Here is a 22276-nt window from a genome sequence, read left to right on the forward strand (position 1 = left end):
TTTTTGTTTCTGCTGCTGCTACCGCATTTCTAATTGAATTGCTTGCTACGTAAACGTTGCCACTGCCATTGCCATTGCCATTGCCGGTGCTTTTGACACGAACAAGGCTGCCGTCAGTACATCCAAGACCTGCTACACACACACACAAATACACACACACAGACAAACAGGCACACACACAGACACCCGCTTAGGGCCATAATCGAATTAGATAAGTTAATAACTTGATAAAAAGTTACAGCGTGTTGCTGCTGTTTGGCCTGTTTTTGCCTGCCTCTGTTGGGCGACCGTTTGTCATTCATTGTTTGTCAGTTGTCGCTGTCAATAAACGCCGAAATGAAGTTGCCAAACAAAATTTGTTCGAAAAATCAAGGGATACAAATATTGAATTTGCAAGTTTTTATGTTGCTGGCGGATTGGTCCAGAAATAGTCATAAACATAAACAGCCTTATTTTTATTTACACGGAGAAAAATGTATAGATGATAAAATAATAGATAAATTAATATGTTTTTTAGAACCCAAGCAATTCTGTTGGATGCAAAAAATATATAAATTGGTTAACCAAATAATAATGGATTCATACTTAATGTATTAAAATACATTAAATGTATATCATTTGAAAAGTAAAAGTTATTGTTTAAATTAAGGAAACGGTTTGCTATTAAAAATACGATGAAAACTGCCTAAAAACACGTTTGCTTACCCCCATTTTTGAAATGCTATCTCTCTCTGCATATAAAAAAGGGAAAAATAACACATAAAACCCAACGGCCTAAGGCCCAAAAACATCAACAAGGAAATAATCATGCAGAGAAAGCAACAAACCGGCAGGCAAAATGAGAAATCAGAAGAGAAAATGTGGCGGGAATTATTCCCTGAATTATTGGCCTCGTTATGGCAGGGGCGTGGCATAATTTACGAGCCTATCCCGCCTCCATACCGCAATGTCCTTATCGATTTTGTTGCCCCATTTATGCACAATGTCTGCGGAATCTGCCCGGCGGACATATGGCTTTAAGGAACGTGATGAGGCTGGCCAAAATTTCAGAAACCGCCGAATGGCGGTGGAGGTGCTGGTGGCTTAAAGCCCTTGATCAGGTTGTGGCCAGGAAACGAGCCACTGGCACTAGACTGACACTAATCAGTTCACAGCACATTGACCCACTTTGCCGCCAGGGAACGAGGCTTACGCCCATCAGATATAAACACACAGCGCAGCTGAAAGGGGAGACGCCTTTTGACCAGGCATCGCCGTGGGCCAACGGTGCGTATGCAAACCAACCACACGAGAATCGTCAAGGCGGACCCCTCTGCCATACGAACTATGGACCGACCGTTGACAGCCCGCCAGTTGTCCAGCAGCGTGCTGCATTTTAATGAGTTTATTATGCCCATAATAGAGCAGGCAGCGTTGAAGCGGCGGAGTCGAGCCAAAGGAGCGAGCAAAGTAAACATATTTAACCGGTTGGGCGATAAATTAAACAGCAAGGAGCCAGCGCTCCACTGGGCAGCTCGAACTGGGGCACATAATAATAATGATGTGTGCATAAGTGGACTCTGCCCGCAGGGACCCCACTCCCCAGCTGCTTAAAGTCCCCAAAGTCGATACAGTGAAAAAAAGTCTTCAGTGGAAATGTTGGCATCTTAATAACTAAAAAGAAAATAAATTTCCCGACTCAATATTAAGTTATCTTGGGCTGAAATTAAATATTTTAAAAGGAAACTTCTTGCGAAAAAATTTTTCTAAAATTTCTTATTTTAAATTTCTTTAAGAATTATTTATAATTATATTAAGTACTATATTTTATCTTAACTGAACATTCATCTGTATTTAATGGCATATTTTACTCTCTTAAAGTTATCTTAAAAGTATCATATAATTTGTACCGTTTTGTTTCAAAAATAATTTTTCCAAGTGTTAAAGTCCTGCCCCAGGGTCCTGGCAAAACAATAAGCTCACTAGGCCTGTCTGACTACCATCGCTCCAGGGTGTTTCCTAAACTCATTAAAGTCACAACGGAAATAAGCAAATTGCATTTAAAGGTGTTCCGGAACTCCGTTTTCCGAGAACTTCGGTAAAAGGTTAAAAACGGGAATAACAGATTTATTAAATTCAAAGAAACTCAATTCAAGCGCAAACACAATGGCAAATGACCGTGAATTTCACTTTTCTGGCCAGACAAAAGTAATATTTATGTATTGTACATAAAATACGCAGTAAAGTGCGCGGGGAAAAGGAAGCCAAGTTTTTAATAAACACCCAACACGCAAAAGTTTTTTGGCACGCACTCACTCAGACCTCACACACATACTATACACATACACCCAAACTAACACACTTTCAAAAGAATATTTATATGATTACTCTGACGAACAAGTTTAGAGAGCAACAAAAGAACGTAACGAAGAATAGAATGGCAATTTGGGGACTGGGGTGTAACCTGCATATGTGACCGCGGTTGTGCGTCCGTGTGTGGCCCTAAGTGCACTGAACAAAATTTACAATTTTTCTGATACCTACTTTAGCTTAGATGAAAAAAACACGATAAGTAAGTAGGCGTTTCAAGAAATGATGAAAAAGGGGCTTTGAAATCCTTTTAAAAAGTGTTTAAAAGTATGCACTAAAAAACTTAATGTGGTTTTTTGAATTATATCCAACCGACATTTTCAAATCCTTAATGATTTCAGTGGCAATCACAATGGATTAAATAAAATGTAAATTTAATATTTCAAAAATCTAGAAAGATATAATGATAACTATCTGAGGTTATTTTTTTGTGTATTATTTTTTTTGCTTTATATCTGGCAGTAAAAAGTGGCCACGTCGTCGCGTTGCCTTATTAAATTAGTGAGCGCACTCAACTCACGCTGGAAAGCAGCTGAAACGGAAGTCTGGCATATACAACTTTTTCAATTTCCTGCGGCTTGTGTGTGTCTGTGTGTGTGCTTGATGTGTGCGTTTGAGTAACGTGTGATACCACACCATTTTTAGTGGCATTTAGCAACCGCTGGAGAGCTTAACATCGGGGGCAAGCCCCTCCGATTACCGCTGTGGTTGCTTCCAGGTCAGCTAGTCGTCCTCGGGCTTATCCAGTGCCGCGTTTGGCTTAGCTAAATCAAAAAACCCCCAAGCTGCCAACTTGCTATATAGCAACGGAAATGCTGACCAGCTCACCAAGCTACCGACCCCCCACTTTTGCAGGTAGCAACCTCGCTTACACATATTTTATCTCATTTATTTCTGGTAATTTACTTTGATTCATCGATTTTGTAATATATACGTGGTGTGGGCTAAGGTCGAACTGGGGAAGCACGGTTTTATTACACTAACTGTGGGTAGTACACGACTTTTACGATGTTTGTTATGCACTAGGGAGCATCGTGTTTACACCCAAAAATGGTCTTAAAGTTTCTGGGAAAGCCAACGAGTTGAAAGTAAAAGTTTTTCAAGTTTAAAGTCTTGGAAATTTGCTGAACTAAAGTGTGAAACTTTCTAAGAAACTTTCTTTCCTTCTGCTTATATTATTTCTATTTTATGCATAAATGATTATAAACTTGTAAACTAGCTAATCAGTTAACATGGCTTTTTATCAACTTATAATTTTTCTGTTGATGTTACTTCAATGAGGGTATCAGAAACCACTTCTTCATCCACTTCCCAGTACATTTTCAGTCCCTTTGATATATCTATTGGATGTTGTATTTTATTTGACCCAGGCAATGCATCAAAATGTTTCTTTCCTCCCGTGTTTGTGTGTATTTGCTGTCTCGAAATCTGATTGAGTTATTGAGCTAAAATTTCCTGAAACATCCAGAACTATTGTTGTTGCTCGCAATTGTGCACATCACAATCCTAATAATAATCGTATATTTTTATGCGGCAGATAGAGGTCCGGAGCCCATATAAAGCCAGCACTGGATTAGGTTTTATTCGCAGGTCGGAGGCATTTTCCAGAAAGGCTTTAATGCGATTTGTACACATTAATCATACGCCATGATGCACAGTACTGAAAGCAATAACAAGGATTTATACTAATAATATTTGTTGGGCGAATGTTGGGAAAACTTATGACGGTCATTTGTGAGAGTGTGGCAGACAATGAAATCGAATTTCATTAAATTAGCAGGAGCGACTAAAACAAAGAACACGACTCATATTGGATGCCCGAATCAATGTCCGAAACAACAACAGGCGCGCCATTAACGAAAGCAAATGCGAAAAACTTGGCTGAAGGTAAAAACAATCGATAGGGGAGAAGTGAACAACATCTTTCCCAAAGGGCGATTCCATTGACAATTTGCCAGGGCCCAGGACTCTGAAGTTTTTGGCACCTGATTGGGGGGAGTCCGAAAGACATGTGTCGGAGGGCCTTCCAGCGCTGGCTTTATTGTTTGCAATTTGTTTTTAGCTGCCCAAACAGAACTTTATTTTTATGGCTCAACCTGAGGCAAGGACACGCCCTTTCTGCCCACACCGGAGGCTAAAAATAACCGAGACGTGCCGCTCTATTTATAGCCTTCGGCATATAGGCGACCGTAACCCACTTGGTGGCAACAACTAATGCCGTTTGCCATAACCGAGAAACCGTGGATGAATCGTATTGACATTAAGCTGCCACAAATTGCTTTTCTGCGGCGCCAACTCCTTTGAGCCTGCCACACCTCAACCATGTTATTTTTTTTTATTTTGGGCCTGGTCATGTGGGGGCATTTCTTTTATTTTTCAGGCATTCGTCTGTGGCTTATCGAGGCATTTTCATAACGAAAAATGAAATTTTCAAATTATAACAAATTGAATTTTCCTAGAGCGTGGCAAACACACGAAACAAGTATAAAAGAGAAAGCCGGCTAAAGAGAATAGCCAACAAAGGAAAGCCCAAGAAGCTGATCTAAATATTGACATATGCAATAGGCCTGCAAAGGCCAAAGTAAAACAGGTGGAATGGAAAATGTGTAAGAGGATTTGCCAAGAGATTTCTCCGGCCTTAGTTTAGTAATAGAAATTGGCATACTACTAAAATTATTATATATTTTTTATTAAGGGAAGTCCAACTCTGAATACTAAGACTTTCTACAAGCAGAAAGGTATTTTCTTTCAGCTATATACACTTAGTTTGCTTTACATAAATATTCGAATTGTGTTTTTTTTTTAATAATTCCAATACTTTTTTTTTTTTTCTTTTTTAAACGTCCAAAATGAACCTGATCTAGAAAAACTACTCTCTGAAACCCTAAGCGCTGTAATTTCAATCTGTTCTCCAGTTCAATGATTCCGCAATCGCTTGTTCCCTGGAGTTGCGAACCAGTTCCAAACGGATGCACTTCGCATCCATGTATCCCTGTATCCCTGTTTCCTTTTAGACCAATCAGTCACCCGGCTACGTGTTCAGCCCAGGAACCCGTCTTGAGAATCCGACTTGGCATAGCATTGGCGGCACATTGTGTTGTCTTTAGATCGGCGGACGCCATTTCTTTTCCGTCTGTTCGACAGCTTCAACTTGCATGTGTTTTTTTTGTATTTATGCGTTGATGTTTTACGTGCCCGAAATGCCAAAAGCCCGACCATCCGGCTGCTACAATATGTATGTGCGAATGTTACCCGGCCGTATGTGCGATGATTGCACGTGAAATGTTTGTATTGTGTGAATGCTGGCTCAGGCGGAGTGCGAGAGGTTAGATGTTGCCGAAAATGTATGTACGACCCTGGAAAAAGGGTTACTATGGCAAATGAATTTATGTGGTTTTTCTGTTTCTCTTTTTTTCGGCTTGGTTAACATTCATATTTGTATTCGATTCCATTCGTCAAATGCAGAAAGTGAATTTAGTGTTTTGTGGCTTCGCATTCTTTTTTTCCCATTTCCCGATTTTCCGATTTCCGTTCTCCGGTTTCGCCGTCGTTCTCAGTGTTATTAAAGCATGGCAAAATATTGACGCAACCATTAACAAAAGCTTTTAGTGCAAATACAGCTGGCAGTGGCACATGGCCATCGGCGATGGCAATGGCGATGGCGATGGCGATGGCATCGTCGAAAAGGCAGGCCAGCAAAAGGACGGTCGTCACTTTGACAGTCCTGTCGCTTTGGAGCGTGGCTTTGTGTGCCGCGCTGCGTTGCACATTTCCATTTGCATTGTTGCTGCGGCTCCTCCTGTGGCCCCGAAAAACCCCCAGGATTCAGGATCAGAGGAGCAGATGGTCAACGGGCTATCTATTTTAGCCACCCTGCAGGTTGGCTGTTCTGCAGGGCTTCTTCTCCCGTTCCACATTCGCTTTGGCATGTGCAATTGCCTGGTCCAACAGCAACATCCACAGCAGCAACACACAAAGCAGCAACATCCACAGCAGCAGCAACAGCAAAACGCATTGTTGGCGTGCATTTGTGTTTGGTGTCATGGAAGCTCTGCCTGTGGCTTTGATTTGACTTTCAGTTGCAAATTCAAAACGCTTCTCACCAAGGACAACTAGTTTTAAGTCCGGACTCTGATAGCATTGTGATGGGAACATTAAAAGGATATTCAGACAGCACAGCTTGGCCATCTATATTCACAGAGCATGCTTTTGTTGATTCTTGATTTGACTTGGGAAAGTAAATTAATTAACTGACTTAAATTGATTATCGGTGTTTTCCAATTCCTTGAGCTTATTTCAGTCCATCGCTTTAATGTGTAAAGATGCAGTGATGCGAATTGTTTTTCTTACTTTTCCTTTAATCGAAAGAAAAGGAATTACTTTTTAAGCTTTTCGAAATTCTTTATTTGGTTTTGTTAAATTACTAAAAAGATAAACCTGTTTTTATGTGTCAATTTCAAAAAGTCTAAAGAGTCTAAACCCCAAACTTATTACTTTAAAAATATGTTTTTTGTTATTCACAACTTTGGTTTTCACAACAATAAAATGGTCTTAAATTGATTGCATAAATATTTTTCTTCATTAGATTAAAAATTGAAAGCCTAAATCATAATGAAAATTAATAAATCTCTATTGTTTGAATATTTTAAGAGAGCAATTTGCCTTATGAAATCCAATTCCTTTTCATTCCAATTAGAACAAGATTAAATTTCTAATGGAGATGAATTCATTTACGGAACGTATGAAATTTATGATTTAATTTTGCCCAATTGTTTTAAAGTGGCACGCTGAACGCCTAATGGAAATGAATAAATCTCTATTGCCTGGGAATTTGGTTGGGCATTTAAACAATTTGCCGTCGCTCTAGTCAAACGTCCAATCGTCAAATCACCAAATTCCAATCTCGCCAATCCCCCAATCACATTCCAGACTACCATTTCCTATCAAGGCAATCAAACAAGAAGTCCTGAAAGTAGCACCCCCACTCTAAAACAGGCAAACACAATTAATGGTATAAAAAACGAACTGGAGTTTCGCACTCTAATTTACTTTATTTTTGAACACAAATGGCGGACAAAGCTAAGTGCGTGGACTCAGAAAACGGAAACGGATACTCATGCAACGAAAGCGGAAATGTTACGCCGACGACAACGACTGAGACGGTGTGTGTGAGAGCGGGTGTGTGTGTGTGTGTTTATAGGTGCCTGGCTAAAAAAGGGACGAAAATAACACCCACGAAAACGGATCCACAGACAGGGTCGAGTCGTGTCGAGCGTTTCTAGCATTAAATTTATGTACATGTCATTGGGGGCGTATACGTAACGTGCTCGAGGGCCCACCGTATTTTTGGACGGTTTTTCCCTGGCAGTCTGCCTGGGCGCCCATAAAGTGTTGCGAATTTCTAACCTGTATCTTGTATCTCGGCACAACCTGATGGCTTGGCTTAAAAAACATTTGCTGCCGCGCCGCGCCTTAAATCCACACAAATTAAGCCCTAAATTAGAAAGCCATCACTTGTAGTAATTGCCGGGCCGATTTTTATGCTTTATATCTTGGTTTTTATCTTTGCAGTCGCAGCATTAGAGGACGTGCCCGGCATGCCAACATGATGGAGTAGGCAAGGATTCCCCCAGCAAGGACATCGCCATAACAACACGACACAGGCTGTTGCGCTGATGATGCTCCATTTCTATTGCCATCGACTTGTTTGCGCCTTCGGTATGTGTTTAAAATTTCATTTTTATTCCTCTGTTTTTATTTCTCATTTAATGTCCATTCTCGTCCTGCTGGAGAAGCCCACCGAACCACTGCAGTAGCCGGCTGGCCCGCATGAAACTTTAATTTATTTTTGCATAATTTTCAAGGTGTGTGTGTGTGCTGGGAAATGTTCATTAAACACCCCCGGGAAAGTGTCTGTTCTCCTCTTAACTGTTTTTGTTTTAAATTAAGGTAGCCACCGCTTGGGTGCGATGCTCTCCGGGATTTGAGTCCTGTGTGGGTGTGAGGCAGTGACACCAATTATGCATAATTTTCATGGCAGACCCTGGACGAAAAGTGGTAAACAACAATAACAACTTTATTAATCATGCATAACGTTAGCCGAGGCAGATAATAAACACCAAAGTTGTCGTTATTATTTTGATTGCTGCCAATAGACAGGAAAATGACAAAGTCTGGTCAAATTATTTTATTATAGAGGGAATTTAAAAGCATAACGTTAATTTTTTTGTAAATTATTTAATGGTTATACAAGAAATTTTAGGTTTCTTGATGACTTTCATCACTTTACAATTTTTTTAAATAATAATTGTCGTAAATTGTAATAAATAACAGTTTCAAAATAAAAAAAAAACAATGATGATTGAGATTTAAATTGTTTTCAATTTCTCTACAATAATAACTCTTTCACCAAGAGAACATCCAATAAATTATTTTGTCCAGCATTTAAAAAAAAAGCGTTTCGTTTATTCTATTTACAGTTTTTTCTCTATGGTCCTATCGTTTTTTCGATATGCGCCATTAAAACAACACCTAGACCTCGTTTGCTTGGTGGGCTTTTGCGTTGTGTTTATTATTATTTCCAACTGCCACGCCCACAAACAAACCATAACATGCACCACAGGAACGCCCCCGAGTGGCACATCATCCCTCATCCCGCCCAGAATGATACAATTTTTTCCCTGGTCAGACCGCAGTTTTAATGTCTTTTTCATTGTCTTTTCATTGTCATCGCCAATGTCGGGCCCATGTCTCTGGTCACGCCCATACTGGTTGGCCACTGGGTTCTTTTGCATACTTGGAGCTGGAAGTGGTGGGGACTCGGGGGACTCGGGGGACTCGAGGGACTCGAAGGACTCCACTTCGCCAGAGACTGAGTGGCTCGGGCAAATTGACGTCATGTCATCAATCAATCTTGCTGCAGAGCTGCGAACCGCACGCCAACGCATCATCACAGTTTGCCTTTTCTTTTCTTTTCATACTCATACCCCCGACAAGCTGTGAATTTTTTACTTTTAATGTCGTTCTCCGCACAAATCCAAGTTTACTCGGGCAATTTCAATTTACTTTAGAATTCTTTTTCACTTGGACCATTTTCATTATGCAAGAAAAATAGGGATAGCTTTTAGCTGCAGTCCGCCAGTGCGGTTTGATTTATGTTTTTTTAATGAGCCCATGCTGTTTAGGTATTGTCTGACCAAGCGTAAAACCTAGGCAAATTTTAGACCTTCAAGTGGTCTCTTTGATAGAGGAGAAGGACAAAGGGTTCAAGGCCAAAGCATTGACCTTTGTTTGCTACAATAAATATTCAGAGAGCGTTTGGTGGGGAAAGAAAATAACAAATAGCAAACGAATTGCGTTGGGGTGTTGTTATATTTTAATTGCGTTGGAGGACTGGGCTATCATGGCGTATACTTTATGCATGTGACCAGGAGAAATTGTCGCTGCTAATTTGCCATTTAACATGGCTCCCTATATACCACACCCTTATTCTGTTGCGCTGTTTTATTGCTCGGTTATTTTAATTAAAAACTTTGCTCAGCCGACAGTAGCAATTGCTTCTTAACCCATTTTCCCTGCCTACTCAGCAACTTTCCATCGGCTTTGGCTCAAAGTTTTCTGCGCATTTTGGCAGCCTCGAGCAGCGTGTGGCATCCAGACAACAATGCTGTCGGGACAAGAGCTACTTTGTGCGCGAATCTTCTTTGTCTTGGGCTTGTTCCCCCTGAACAACCACCAGCGCCCTCGTTTTAGCGACTTTTGCTATTTTTACGCCGCTAAGCCGCCATTAAAGCCATATGCAAAATATAGCCACGTTAAGATGTGCAAACGTCTGTGGGATGGGCGTCACAATCTTGTTGCCTTTTTTATTTATTTGTTCACTGCTCTTATGTCACCTTGTTGATGATGTTGACGACATTCGAAAAACAAAAGCGCAAAGCGGCGGTCCTAATCCAGCTTAACGTTCTGTTGCCATCGCCGTGGCAACCGAATGCCATCAGGCATTTCGTCACATAAAAATACATGGCCAATATATATGCGGCAGCATACAGAATAATGAAAAATGTATATGAGGACGGACGATAAAAAAAGAAAGGGTCCTTAACGAAAATAAATCATAAAAAAGAAAGAAATGAAATACAGATTACTTGGGCACGAACCAAGCCCCGTTTTAAGCGGAATTTCGCAGCCAATCGGCTAATGGTTTTGTCGCAGAAATGGTAGCGCAAATTTTAACAAGAGCATTACAGTCTTTAATTCTGGGAAATCAAATTTAAAACAAATCAAGCAAACAAAGCAATAGACAAGGTATTTTATCTTTTAATGCCCGATAGTAAAGGAAATAATAGGTTTAAAGAAAACCCATTAAACTTAACTCTCTTTGAGTTTCAAAATATTTTTCATTTCAAACCATTTATAAAGTTTGTAGGGCCAAATTAGATGATTGAAATAGTTTCCCACTCTGGAATGTAAGCCAAACATTGTTTTGAAACGCGTTTCCTATTTAAGCCAAGCTGGAATGCACCTGACCTTAACAAAAATTCCGTGTTGTATGCAGAAATACCATCCTGTACTTTTGCAGAGCAACTGGCCCTAGCACGTTTTAATTACCGAGCATTTAAGCAAACAAAAGCGTGAATATGCAGTACAAGAAAACATTTTCATTGCCGCCCAGAACGTGTGCATACGCCGCGTATGCCGGTGAAGTCAGTAAATAAGCTGCGGCGCCCTTAATTGCAGACTTTGTAAAAGTGGAGATGCGAAGCGCAATGAAAGCAAACAATAAAACCGGTCGGCATAAAGGCCAATGGAGAAAAAATACTGAACATAACAGAAGCTGAAAAGCAATTTTTATGATGGTCCTCTGCTAACCCAGTAGAAATGAACTTAAAGCCGAGCGAGAGCCAACGAGTTGGAAACATTGAACGTCTGGCAGAACCATAACCCATCTTCGTCTCATCCCCACAGTCTACCACGCCCCCTTCCGCCTCCGCTTCTGCCGCCAACCGAGGAGATGTTGTGCATTGAGCCGTTTTGGATTTACTTGTAATTTGCAACAATGTTGAGCTCTGAAAGCTGCTGTTGCAATGTCTTCTTTGGCCCCCGCCTTTGTTGTTTGCTGTTTGACATGTCAGAGCCAAACAAAGCGCCCCTAGAAGCACACACATACGCCACGTTGTTCGGGGAGTTTTCCATCCATCCGAACCATTAGCACTCCCCGTGGCTATGATTGGCGTCAAAAAACGCATCAAACGATGGCAAAGGCAAGGTGACTTTCAAGTTCAGCGCGCACAGCCAAGAGGTAAGGGAAAGTAAAGAGCAAGAGGTATCGCAGGTATCAAGGCTTTAACGACCAGTTATTTCGAAATACAATGAAACATTTGGAAATCTCTAACAGACAGAAAAAAAAGGATAATGTTTAAGCTACGAGACTTAAATTGCAATTAACACAAAACCTTAAAATAAAACAGAATTCTTTAAACAATGTTGAATAGTTACATAGTTAATTGAAATAATATTATAGTAGTAAGGAAATCATAGTAATCTCATTAAAAATTTATATCTAATAGAAGCAGGCCTGGCCAGTAGCTCGCAGTATTCTGCCAATCCATGCATTAATTAACAGCATAAAGAGTTGATCGAAAGTTTGTACTTAGTTTTGGGCGAAAACAAGTACCAACAACAGGCGCAAGTTGGCCATCGATTTTAAATGAGCCAGGCATGCTTGGAATTTGCAATTAATGCGGCCAAAGACTCTGTGGTGGGGGTGTTCGAGCGGCAGCCACTCTGAAATTGTTGCAATGTCAAAGGCGACAATTAAACGTTGACTCGGCCTGTGTGTCTCACCCACTTGGTGGCTGGCCACACTTCACAATTAGGCCAAATAACACACACTCACACACACACATCCTCCCATACAAAGCACATTAATTATGCATGCGAGTGTGTGTGACGCGCCTCCAATTTCCTGTGCGACATTCCTTATTGCCGAAAACATTTTTGCGCCACCGCAAATATAGTCTCCGAACGGATCTGGTGTCTTTTAAGAGTGTGAGGACAGAGAAAGAAATTAAGGGTATTGTTTGAAGTCATACAATAGTATTTTCATCTTAATCCGACGAAAATTTCATAAAAAGATAATTTAAATCAAAAATGTCTTTAATTTTTAAAGAATTTTAAAAGAAGTTACTACATTTATCTATTAATGAATTTATTTATTTATTCGTAAATCTTTTTTATTTGAAGTGAATATTACGAAATTTAGAAGTAAAACATTTTTCAAACATTTTTCAAATATTTTAAAACATGAAAAATATATATTTTTGTTCCAGCAAAATGTATTTTTTTAAATATTTTGTTACATATACAGGATTTAAAATAACTTAAGGAGTGTTACAAAATAAAATTTAAAATTTTTTTTTGTGTATTATTTGACAGAAAGCATATTGAAAAGTTGTTCAAGACCTGCGTCTAATTAGGCAGCCTGGTTACGCCTCGCTAGGCGTATACGTAATTTGATAGTTTTAATTGGACATTCCATAGGGCCCATATACAATGGAGCAGGAGTGGTAAAACTCACCCTTTTATATGGAAATTTTGATTGGAATCCGAGCAATATTTAATTAGCTCTCTACTGGCGCACACAAAAACACCTTGCATTTAACTTTTGGCAAAGTTTTGGAGCACTCAAATCTCGAGTAAAAAGTCGTATGTTGATTTTCCTTCTTAGCTGGCTAATTAGAAGGATTCTCGAAAGGACTTACCCTTGATGTAGGAACTCTGCTGGTAAATTAATCAATGGGTATTTGTTGCAGCTGCCATAAATGCATCATTTTTGAAGTCAACCCTTGTAATTAATAGCCTCAAATCCAGCAAGTTAATTGAATTTGTGTTTCATTTGGGCAAATTGCCCATACGCCATGGTGTCCCTTGTGCGTAAGCTGTTTCGTAAGTGTTTGTGTCCTTGTGCCCTGTTTGTGCTTTAACAAATTAAGCAATTTACCAGACAGCTGCACAAGGCAGGTGACCCTTCTTGGGCGCATTTATCAAAGGCAACATCTCCTTCTTAAGAGCATTCAGTTCGGCACTTTTGCATGCTCGGGCCACATTACTCATGGCCCATTGTGTCCTGGTCAGCCATTCTTGCCCCGGCATCATGTAGTGGCCCACACAAAAGGATCTCTGGTTTATTGCATTTGACAGAGAACTAGAGATCTAGAGAACTAGAGTCTTTGCTTTTCGGCCCGGCAACATGCTGACTACAAATTGCCAAAGCAAACAAAGAACGGCGAATGGAAAGTGTGGATGGCGTTGCACATGCTGCACTTTTGTGATTTATGGTGATGATGACGATGATGATGCTAATACCGATGGAGCGGAAAAACGAGAAATCCCTGTGGGCGGCCACTAAGTCCCATTCCCTGGTTTTGCGGTAGATGCAATTTTTCCGCATCATGTTTAACGCAATTCATGCTTATCGCATCAGCTTTCGGTTTCTATGGCTGCGTTATTGACACTCCCTTTGCCAGGCAGCACTATGCCACAGGTTCTATAGTACCTATAAAAAGTCTACCCTCTAAACACTTTGGTAGAAAAATAAAATATAAAATCTTGACTTAGCTGTTCAACTGCTTTAAGATAAAGCTACTTCATCTCATAAGAAAAACTTAACATTCATAATTTTAAAAGAATTTTGTTGAATTAATAATTTATTTTATGTTTTCAAATTATCATTATCTAAAAACCGTTTTTTTTTTTTTGAGTATATACACAATTTTGGTTCGGCCATTAAATAACTTTGTAGCACAGTGTGGTAGCTAGTGGCAATTGTTAATGCTGTCTTGGCCAAGATTATTACCAATATTGGTTCTTATTAACATGACTGGTTGCCAAAGTTGCCGGTGGCAATTCATTTTTATTTGGTTACAATTGCTTTATGTTTTAGGCCGTTTCACTCTCTGAATTTTGGATGGCAGCCCGTGCGTAAAGTAATTTATGTTTTGCCACGCCCACGCACACAAAACGCTCAACTAAGAAAGACATTTGAATGCCGCACATTTGTTTGGCTCAGTTTTTAGGGCCGAAACCCCTGGCCATGGTTTTTGCCTTTTCAGATGTCGAATCTGGAATATCTGCCGCAATGTAAACGAGTTCTTTCTCTGCTTTTTTGACGGTTTGCTGGCTTTTCTTTCATTCCCTTCCCTTTTTTTTTTTGCAGATATTTAAAGCCACATATCATGTCGGGAAAGGAGGGAAAATAAATTTTATGCCAGAGCATGCGTTGCCGTTTGTTGTTGAGCAGCTGCTTTGTCATTTTCACGTACCACCGTGCACCCTAAAATCCGCATTTCCACCACCATTACATCCTGAATTTACCCCGCAACACATTCATCTGCCCGTGGTCTGGGAAAACTTGGCTTTCGGTAAAAAAAAAAGACATAAAGCGACATAATAATTTTGCCTTTGAAATTGCCTTACAATTGCTTTTTTTTTTGTGTGTGCGCGAATTCCTTTCCCTTTGGGGACTCTCGTTTTTTTGTCAAGCTTATTTTTAGCTGTGGCTTTGTGATATTTTTTGTACAATATATGGTATATAAAGAAACATTAAAATTTAAAACACCCTAAATTTAAATTTATATCCAAAAATATTTGGTTCTTCAAGGCAATCTTTAATAATATTTTCTTATGGGGAATTATAAACTTTTAAGCTTTGGTTAGCGTATTACAAATTCATCTTTGCCGTTGTTAAGATTTTGTTTTTCAATTTCCCGCCTTCTATTTGGATTTCGCAATTTTTTGGTGTGCAACTTCCTACCGCAGAATTGTTTGCACAGGTGGGTGGGCATACGAAATGCTTATAAATTATGCGTGGTAACCAAATCAGCTCACAAAATGTGTCTAAAATTGACTTGAATGGTGAAACAGTCAGCCAGACCCTCATCTCAGTTCATTTCGAAGCACAAAAAATGATAATTACTGCGAGTTGATGGAGAGCGCGATGTTGTGACAGCTCTTTGGAATATTCGGGAAGTCACATTAGTGCAATCCACATTTAATTTAGTTTTTTTCCCCGCTAGCTTGGAAAACTTTTACAAACAAGGGTTGCTGTCGGCACAAACAGTCGCACATACACACACACACCCTCCTCATTGGCCCACATGTCGTATGCGCGACCATTAATAAAAACTAAATAGATTGAAGCAACAGCGAGTAGGAGCTGGCTCTTGGCCTTCCTTTATGGCATACATTAGAACACTGACAAAATAATTGGCCCAGGTAAATTTTCTTAATTTAACCTTTAATGAGAGTAACAAAATTTTGAATCTAAAAAAATCTTTTAGCAAATCATGAACCCTAAATTTACAATTATGTTTTCAATGTCAAACAATAGAATAAAAATAAATGGGTTAAATAACATCCCATTTTTTGTTACTGTTTACCGATGTGAGAAACAAAAGTTTTAAACGTTTATTTTATTAACATTTTCAATCTTAAGGAAACAAAATATTTTTTCTTTTTCAAAATTGCAAGCAAGAATAAACATTTAACTAAAAAATTTAAAAAAACGGGTTTAAAAATAACCTTTTCTCAAGGATTACTTCCTAAACCAAAGTAAGATATCCGAAACATTTGTCACGGATAAAAAAAAATAAATCAAAAACTTTATATCTGAAATTTCTGTGTATTTAACCCACCCACACACATGTTACTTTCTGCAGCCTGGCTTGGCCAGCGACTAATTAATCTTAATTAAAGTCTAAGTTGGCTGCGTATTTATACTTCCCGCACACACCCACACAGAACAAATACTTAGGTGGTGGGCAGCTGTTGCTATTGTGGCACCGCTTCCATTTCATTTAATTGCAATACATTTGTCTGTCGCTTAATGGCAAATTTACGTGCACCATATAAATCAACTTTTGTGTGTCGGTTGATTTATTTTTAGCATTTTCCAAAGCAAAACAAAAACCAAATAAAACGAGCCACACATACAACAAGATAGCCGAAATGGTTTGCAAATTATTTTCGGAGTCCGCTAATTATGGCGCCACCAGTAAGCGGTATAACATGCGGAAGCTAAAGCTGACTAGAGAGAGAGAGAGAGAGAGAGGGGAATAGGTGGCAGAAAGAGAGGGAAATAGGTGGCAGAGTGAGACAGGGAGTGAGCACCATGCATGAATGCGCTGATTACGCCCACGAACGCAATGGCTTACACATCGCAATCATCGTTGTTTTGGCCATTGTTTTTGCTGGTTGCGAATTGTTTGCCAACTGTAGTTCCAGTTGCTATGACTGCTGGCCATTAAAGGACATTTCCTGACCCTGGCTCAGCCAGTCCTGCATTGCTTTTATGGCATTTAAATCCACTCAGAACAGCACATAATACCATTCGTTCTACCTGAGAGTACTTAACTGCACTATTGTGAATTTAATCAGTTTTATTCGTATGACGACAGTAAACAGGTTGACAGTTGTCAAGCATTTTGTTTGGGGCAAGCTTAACACCAGTTAGTCGGTAAAATGTTATTGATCTCAATAAAACCTTGTCATAACATTATCTGGATAGATATGGGAGTAATGATAGCATTAAAAAGGGAGAAATTACTTTTGTGTTCTGAAAAATAACATCTGTGGAATGATTTGTAAATATAGGACTTTATAATTAACAAAGTTGTTTATTTATTTTCCAATGTCTAAGAGCCTTCATCCGGCTATATTTCCATGGTGAATTTAGCGAACGGAAAGATGGACAACTAAGCCGGTCACGTTTGAATGGCCAGTGAAACCAGGACCAAAACTGGGGTTCAATTTGCAATTTCATTTTTGCCTGCCGATTTGCTCATCCATGAATGGGAGCCAAACCTGACAAACTAATTAATTAACTACTTTTCTGCTTAGTCCAGCGGTTATTTTTGGTCGTATAATTATTATTATTAGTATTTTGGGGGCTAATTTATGGACCAGGACAACTAAGGTAGCTGGGTGTATGTGTGTGGCCCAATTATTCTTGCAGATCGATTAGCCATGAACCCAAAAATGGCTCATTAGGCTCAGCTGATTAAACGTTAATTAGGACAGCGGAATCGGGGCGTACTTCAAAAGAAATTTAATTAAGAGCCGTGCCTTTAAGTGAGCAAAAGGACTGTCCTCCAATCAATCGCTGTATAGATAGACATGGACTCAACCAATGCCTAAATGCAAACGCTTTTTTACCCCTCGATATTTGTACAAAATTTGGCTAAGCAAACAGGAGTTGGAGCGGCAAGTCAACAAAAGTGCTGACGAAACAAATCAAAGACAAATATAATGTTGGTGGGGGGTTTGGGAAAAATCTAGGGGAATCAGAGCCAGAGAATCCCAGAATGCATTGACTATAAAAGTGCCAAACAAGTTGGCTTAATTAATTTTTTGTTTGGCTCCGCTGAATTTACAGCGCTGCAAAGTATGCTACGGCTAAAAGGCAAATTAAGGGCCTCTCAACTGACTTTTGTGTGTTGTAATTGCTTTCAATCTCTGAACACGAAAATGCTTACATACATACACATACTATACACATAATTCCCCATCTTTGGCATCGGCTTAAGTCCGGGTCGGGAATTCAATTAATGCCAAAAATAGCAGAAAACAATTCTCCAACGGATTACAGAAGTTGTACCTTGAACAAACATTTCTCGTTTCCTTCTTATCCTTGCAGAGCCTTGATAAGCCAGAATACAAAGTGAGTGTCTGGACCAATTTATAATCGGGTAAAAACATAACGAATCAGGTAGGCAAAGCAAATCCCGGGCGCAACTTTCCAAGTGATTAATTTCACAAATAGACGTCGAGCCAACAACTTGAGCCAATTACGCCAGCGATAAGAGAGCCAGATGCCGCCATGAGTTTCCTCAGCTCCATGCAGCAATATGTAACAAGTGGCATCTCGAGTTTGGGCCTGGGCAACCGACGTTTTTCGCTTTCGCGCCAGGAATCGAGTGAGCAGCAGTCGGGCTCCTCCGGTGGCCCCGCACCTGGCGGCCTCGTTTCCGGTCAGCAGCAACACCAGCAGCTGCAGCAGCAGGCGTCGTTTCCGCAGCAGCAACTGCAGCAGCAGCAGTCACTTCCGCAGCAGCAGCAGCAGCAACAGCAGCAGCAACAACACGGCCATGCCCCGCTGCAGCAACAGGCGAGCATTGGCAGCGGACTGGGACTGGGCGTCTACGGCACCCCGGCCCCGCCCACCGGCGTTGTGGCTGCCTCGGGGGGCGGCAGTACCTACCCCTCCGGCGGCGTGGTAATCGGCAACCCAAATGCCACCAATCCATTACTGGGTGAGTTACATTGTTAGGTTAAGCCATTAATTAAAAAAAAAATTATAAATTACAATTAAATTTAAAATGTAAGATAAATTGACTTCATTACTTAAAGTAATAGCAGCTAAAATTAAAATTAAAGATCTAGGCTATTGGTGTCAAAAGCAATAAATCAGGTTCTTCAGTATTTTACCAAATTCTTAAAGTCTTAAAAATGATCTCCATGTAAAAGCCCAAGCGTGATACACGCTTTGCCAAAGGTCACGTTTTCACAGATAAAAAGAGAGGGTCGGCTGTAATCCAAAAACAGCCTTGCCCCTAATTAAGTTGCTAATGGAGTTTTCCGATGTGGTTTTCACCCTCAGGACATGTAGAGCAAACATAGAGGGAAATGCATACAAAAAATGTACGATTCACCTTTAAGTTGGCTCTGAGTTGACTTTCGTTTTCCATCAGTCGCCATACGTCGGCCCAAAGCAATTTGTTTGCGTATGCGTGCCACAAAGATGGTAAACATGGAAAAGTTTATTGAATCCCCCAGACGTTATCGTCATCGGGTCTCAATATGAAAATTACATTACATGTCTTGCCAGCCACCAAATGCTCCCAAAATTCGCCTTCGCTAAATGTTTTTTAGGGCAACGCCTCTCGCATATGGATCAACAAATGTGCAGACAAAAAGACAAAACCACCGCAATGGGGTGCCAGTTGGTTCTGGTGGATGATAGTGGGTTCTACACAAAAAACTAAAATTCGAAGAACATTTCTTGATTTAAAAATATAACTTAATATATGATTTTCCTAGGCCATTCTTAGTTCAAGAAAATCTTTTTAAATATAATGAAATTCAAATTCAAGCTTATGACATGTTTTATGAACGTGAAAGTCTACAATGAAAATAAGAAATGTAACATAAAATGTAGAGGCCCAAAAAGGCATTTAATCAATCATTTCTAAACTAATTTTTTCCCAGTGCAGCATCGCTGGCGAAGCGAAAGCAATCAACATGCATATGTGACTTCTTGTGCGGCTTCGTTTCCGCTTTGGCTCCGTTTGGCTATGCAAAACTTGTTTGCCAAGCTAAACGATGTTCGAGGTTGTTGTTTCTGTCGTAGTTGGAAAATGCAAACACATTTAAATGTCAAGACGCAGCAAGAAGAGCATCGTGTCCTGGCCGCAAACCGCCGGAGCCGGAAGTTTGCAGCATTTCGTTTTAGCCATCGAAATCGACATTGACTTGGCGTTTGATTGGGAATTTGAGTCACCGACGTCCGTCGCATTTGAATCAAAATTGAAATTGGCTTATCTTGTTGCACGAGCCAAGAACGAGCGGTTTTCCTGGCCAACGGGGAGTTCTTTAACACCGCAGAAGCTATCAACGTGTAAGCGCTTTTTCCAATTCGAGTCCAGTGGCAGTCCAACTTTGACTTTACGCTTCGTGCACATTTCTAAACTAAACTGAAATTTCTGTGCATATTTGGTCCTTTATTCTGGCTTGCAGTCAGTCATGGCTTCTCCGCTCAGTGGCCAAAAAAGCTTTCTTTTCGAAGCCACAATAATGGTTAGCTATTTCCATCCGAAACCATGCACTCTGTGCCTGCTAGCTGACGTCCTTATAGCCCGGGAGTGAAAACAGGACCATATATAGGAGCCGCAGGAGATGCATGTCAAGGTTGCGGGCTGCGGTTCCGTTGCCGTTGCCGTTGCCTTGAGCACGGACCACTGCATCACACGGCACCAACCGGCACCACACATTGACTTTAACTGGGTCCGTTTCCCACCTGACTTTCGTGAAAGCCAACACCTGCATCTACATATGTGGCACAGATATTTGCATGTTGTGGGAATTATGGGACATGGCACGGGGGAAACAGTTTTCAACAACCCAAATTTTGTATGACTTTCAACTGTTTAGTCTTCTTTTCAGCAGAAAGTTCATTAAAGTATTTTTCACCATGAAAAACAAAACTTTGTGTTTAAATATTTGAAATCTTTTGACCATAAAAGTACATTATTCATATGGTAAAATAAGATAGAAATAGTTTCTATAATAAATAATGAAAAACTGAAAATCATAGAATAACATAACTTTTTTGACTTTATACAAACCATATTTTGATGCATGAAATTGAATAACTGATTAAGTTGTAAATTCGTTTAAAACATATGTGTAAGATTTATAAATTAGTTGTCAGCTTTGGCCAAATAAAACCAAAGTCTAAATAATTTTTATTTACATTTTTCCCGAACCTCCAAAGCTCTTTAAATTAAGTGTTGGCCATAAATAGCTTAAATTAACTAAAATGAAATCAAACATTATGAAAATGTTATGAGAAATGTGTATACATCAAAGCATTAATAAGCTATATAAATAAGTTTTTAATGATAAATGGCTTTTGTTTTTCTATTTGCAACAAATCAAACAAAACACAAAAATGTATGAAAAATATATAAAATAAATGTTGTTTGCGGGCTTTAAATGAATTCCCTTAATATTGCTCATGCTTTTACCCCTTCTTTTTTTGGACCCGCCACCAAAAGGATACCCGAAAATACCAGGTGGGGCAGCGGGACCCGGCAGTCCCTCGACATCGGCTTCCGGTGGGGGCGGCGGCACGCCCCAGTCGCGTCGCCAGTCGCGGGCGCTGGAATGCCTGGCCCCGCCCCGGACCGGATCCTTTAGGCAGCGCAACTCGCCGCTCCACCAGCCGGATCCGCCGCCCCGTCCGCCGCTGGCCTTCTGCAAACGCCGCCTAAGTTGGCCCGAAGTGGATCCGCGCTCCGATTCCGGGTGAGTTCAAAGCGAAAAACAAAATACTAAATACAAATCCAAAGCCAAGTCCAAGACGGGCCAGCCTAATGCATAGTTGATGAAGTGCGAATGGCTTTGGCAAATTAAATGCCTGTCTGGCCGCCAGTGAGCATGTTTGCTCGAGGTAATTAACCCACAGAGGGAAATGCTAATATTTTGGCCAAACTTAACTGCCAGATGTTTACACGCCCACACACACGCGCGCAGACAGAGAGGTATTCGAATGTGAAATGCATAAATTAAGTAGGCTAAATATAAAGAGTCTGCCTTTGGGGATTTTAGGCGGTTCGACCTTAAAGTCACTGGCGAAAATCAAAAATAAATTATATACCAATTAATTAATGTACTTCAATTTCAGTTGTGTTTTCGATTTGTTTTTCGAATTGCCAAACGAAACTTTACCGCTCGACCTTCATAATTACGTAATTACAAAAGTTCGTTCAGTTAGTTCGGTGCCAAAATTTGGAAAGAAACTTTCGCACCCACCCACGGGCCAGAAGACCATGGCAACTTGGGATGCGGGCCAAAACCTCTTGAGTGTCGAAAAGTTTTTTTAGGGAAGAACCTGAACCAACGCACACACATAGAGAGTCTTGTTCTTGGGGGCGGCTTAAAGGCACTTTTTGGTCCTTGAGCGCCTAGATTGCTCTTAATGTGGCCAAGAATCTGGCAGAGCCAGGTGCAACATCCTCCAGCCGCTGCAACATCGTCTTTGTGGCTCAAAGCCAGTGCTCTGCCACTTTGCATAACGCGGCATCTGCTTAACCTGGAAATGGGCGCTCGACGCGAGTTTGGATCACAGGTTACTTTTAATTAAGCCCCA

General features: G+C 40.3%; 1 protein-coding gene across 3 annotated transcripts in view; it reads left to right on the forward strand.

Moving 5' to 3' along the window:
- Positions 1 to 22276, forward strand: part of LOC128257347 (BAI1-associated protein 3) — a 50496-nt gene that overhangs the window by 11753 nt on the left and 16467 nt on the right. For 2 of the 3 annotated variants that reach the window (XM_052988323.1, XM_052988324.1), the window contains exons 3-5: positions 7921 to 8067; positions 18044 to 18659; positions 21183 to 21432. In XM_052988323.1, coding sequence (XP_052844283.1) covers positions 18227 to 18659; positions 21183 to 21432 — 683 coding nt within the window. In that variant the 5' untranslated portion in view covers positions 7921 to 8067; positions 18044 to 18226. The remainder of the gene's footprint in view (positions 1 to 7920; positions 8068 to 18043; positions 18660 to 21182; positions 21433 to 22276) is intronic. The other variant, XM_052988325.1, reaches the window with a different exon arrangement.

Source organism: Drosophila gunungcola (assembly GCF_025200985.1).
Source record: "Drosophila gunungcola strain Sukarami chromosome 3L unlocalized genomic scaffold, Dgunungcola_SK_2 000002F, whole genome shotgun sequence".
Taxonomy (NCBI): domain Eukaryota; kingdom Metazoa; phylum Arthropoda; class Insecta; order Diptera; family Drosophilidae; genus Drosophila; species Drosophila gunungcola.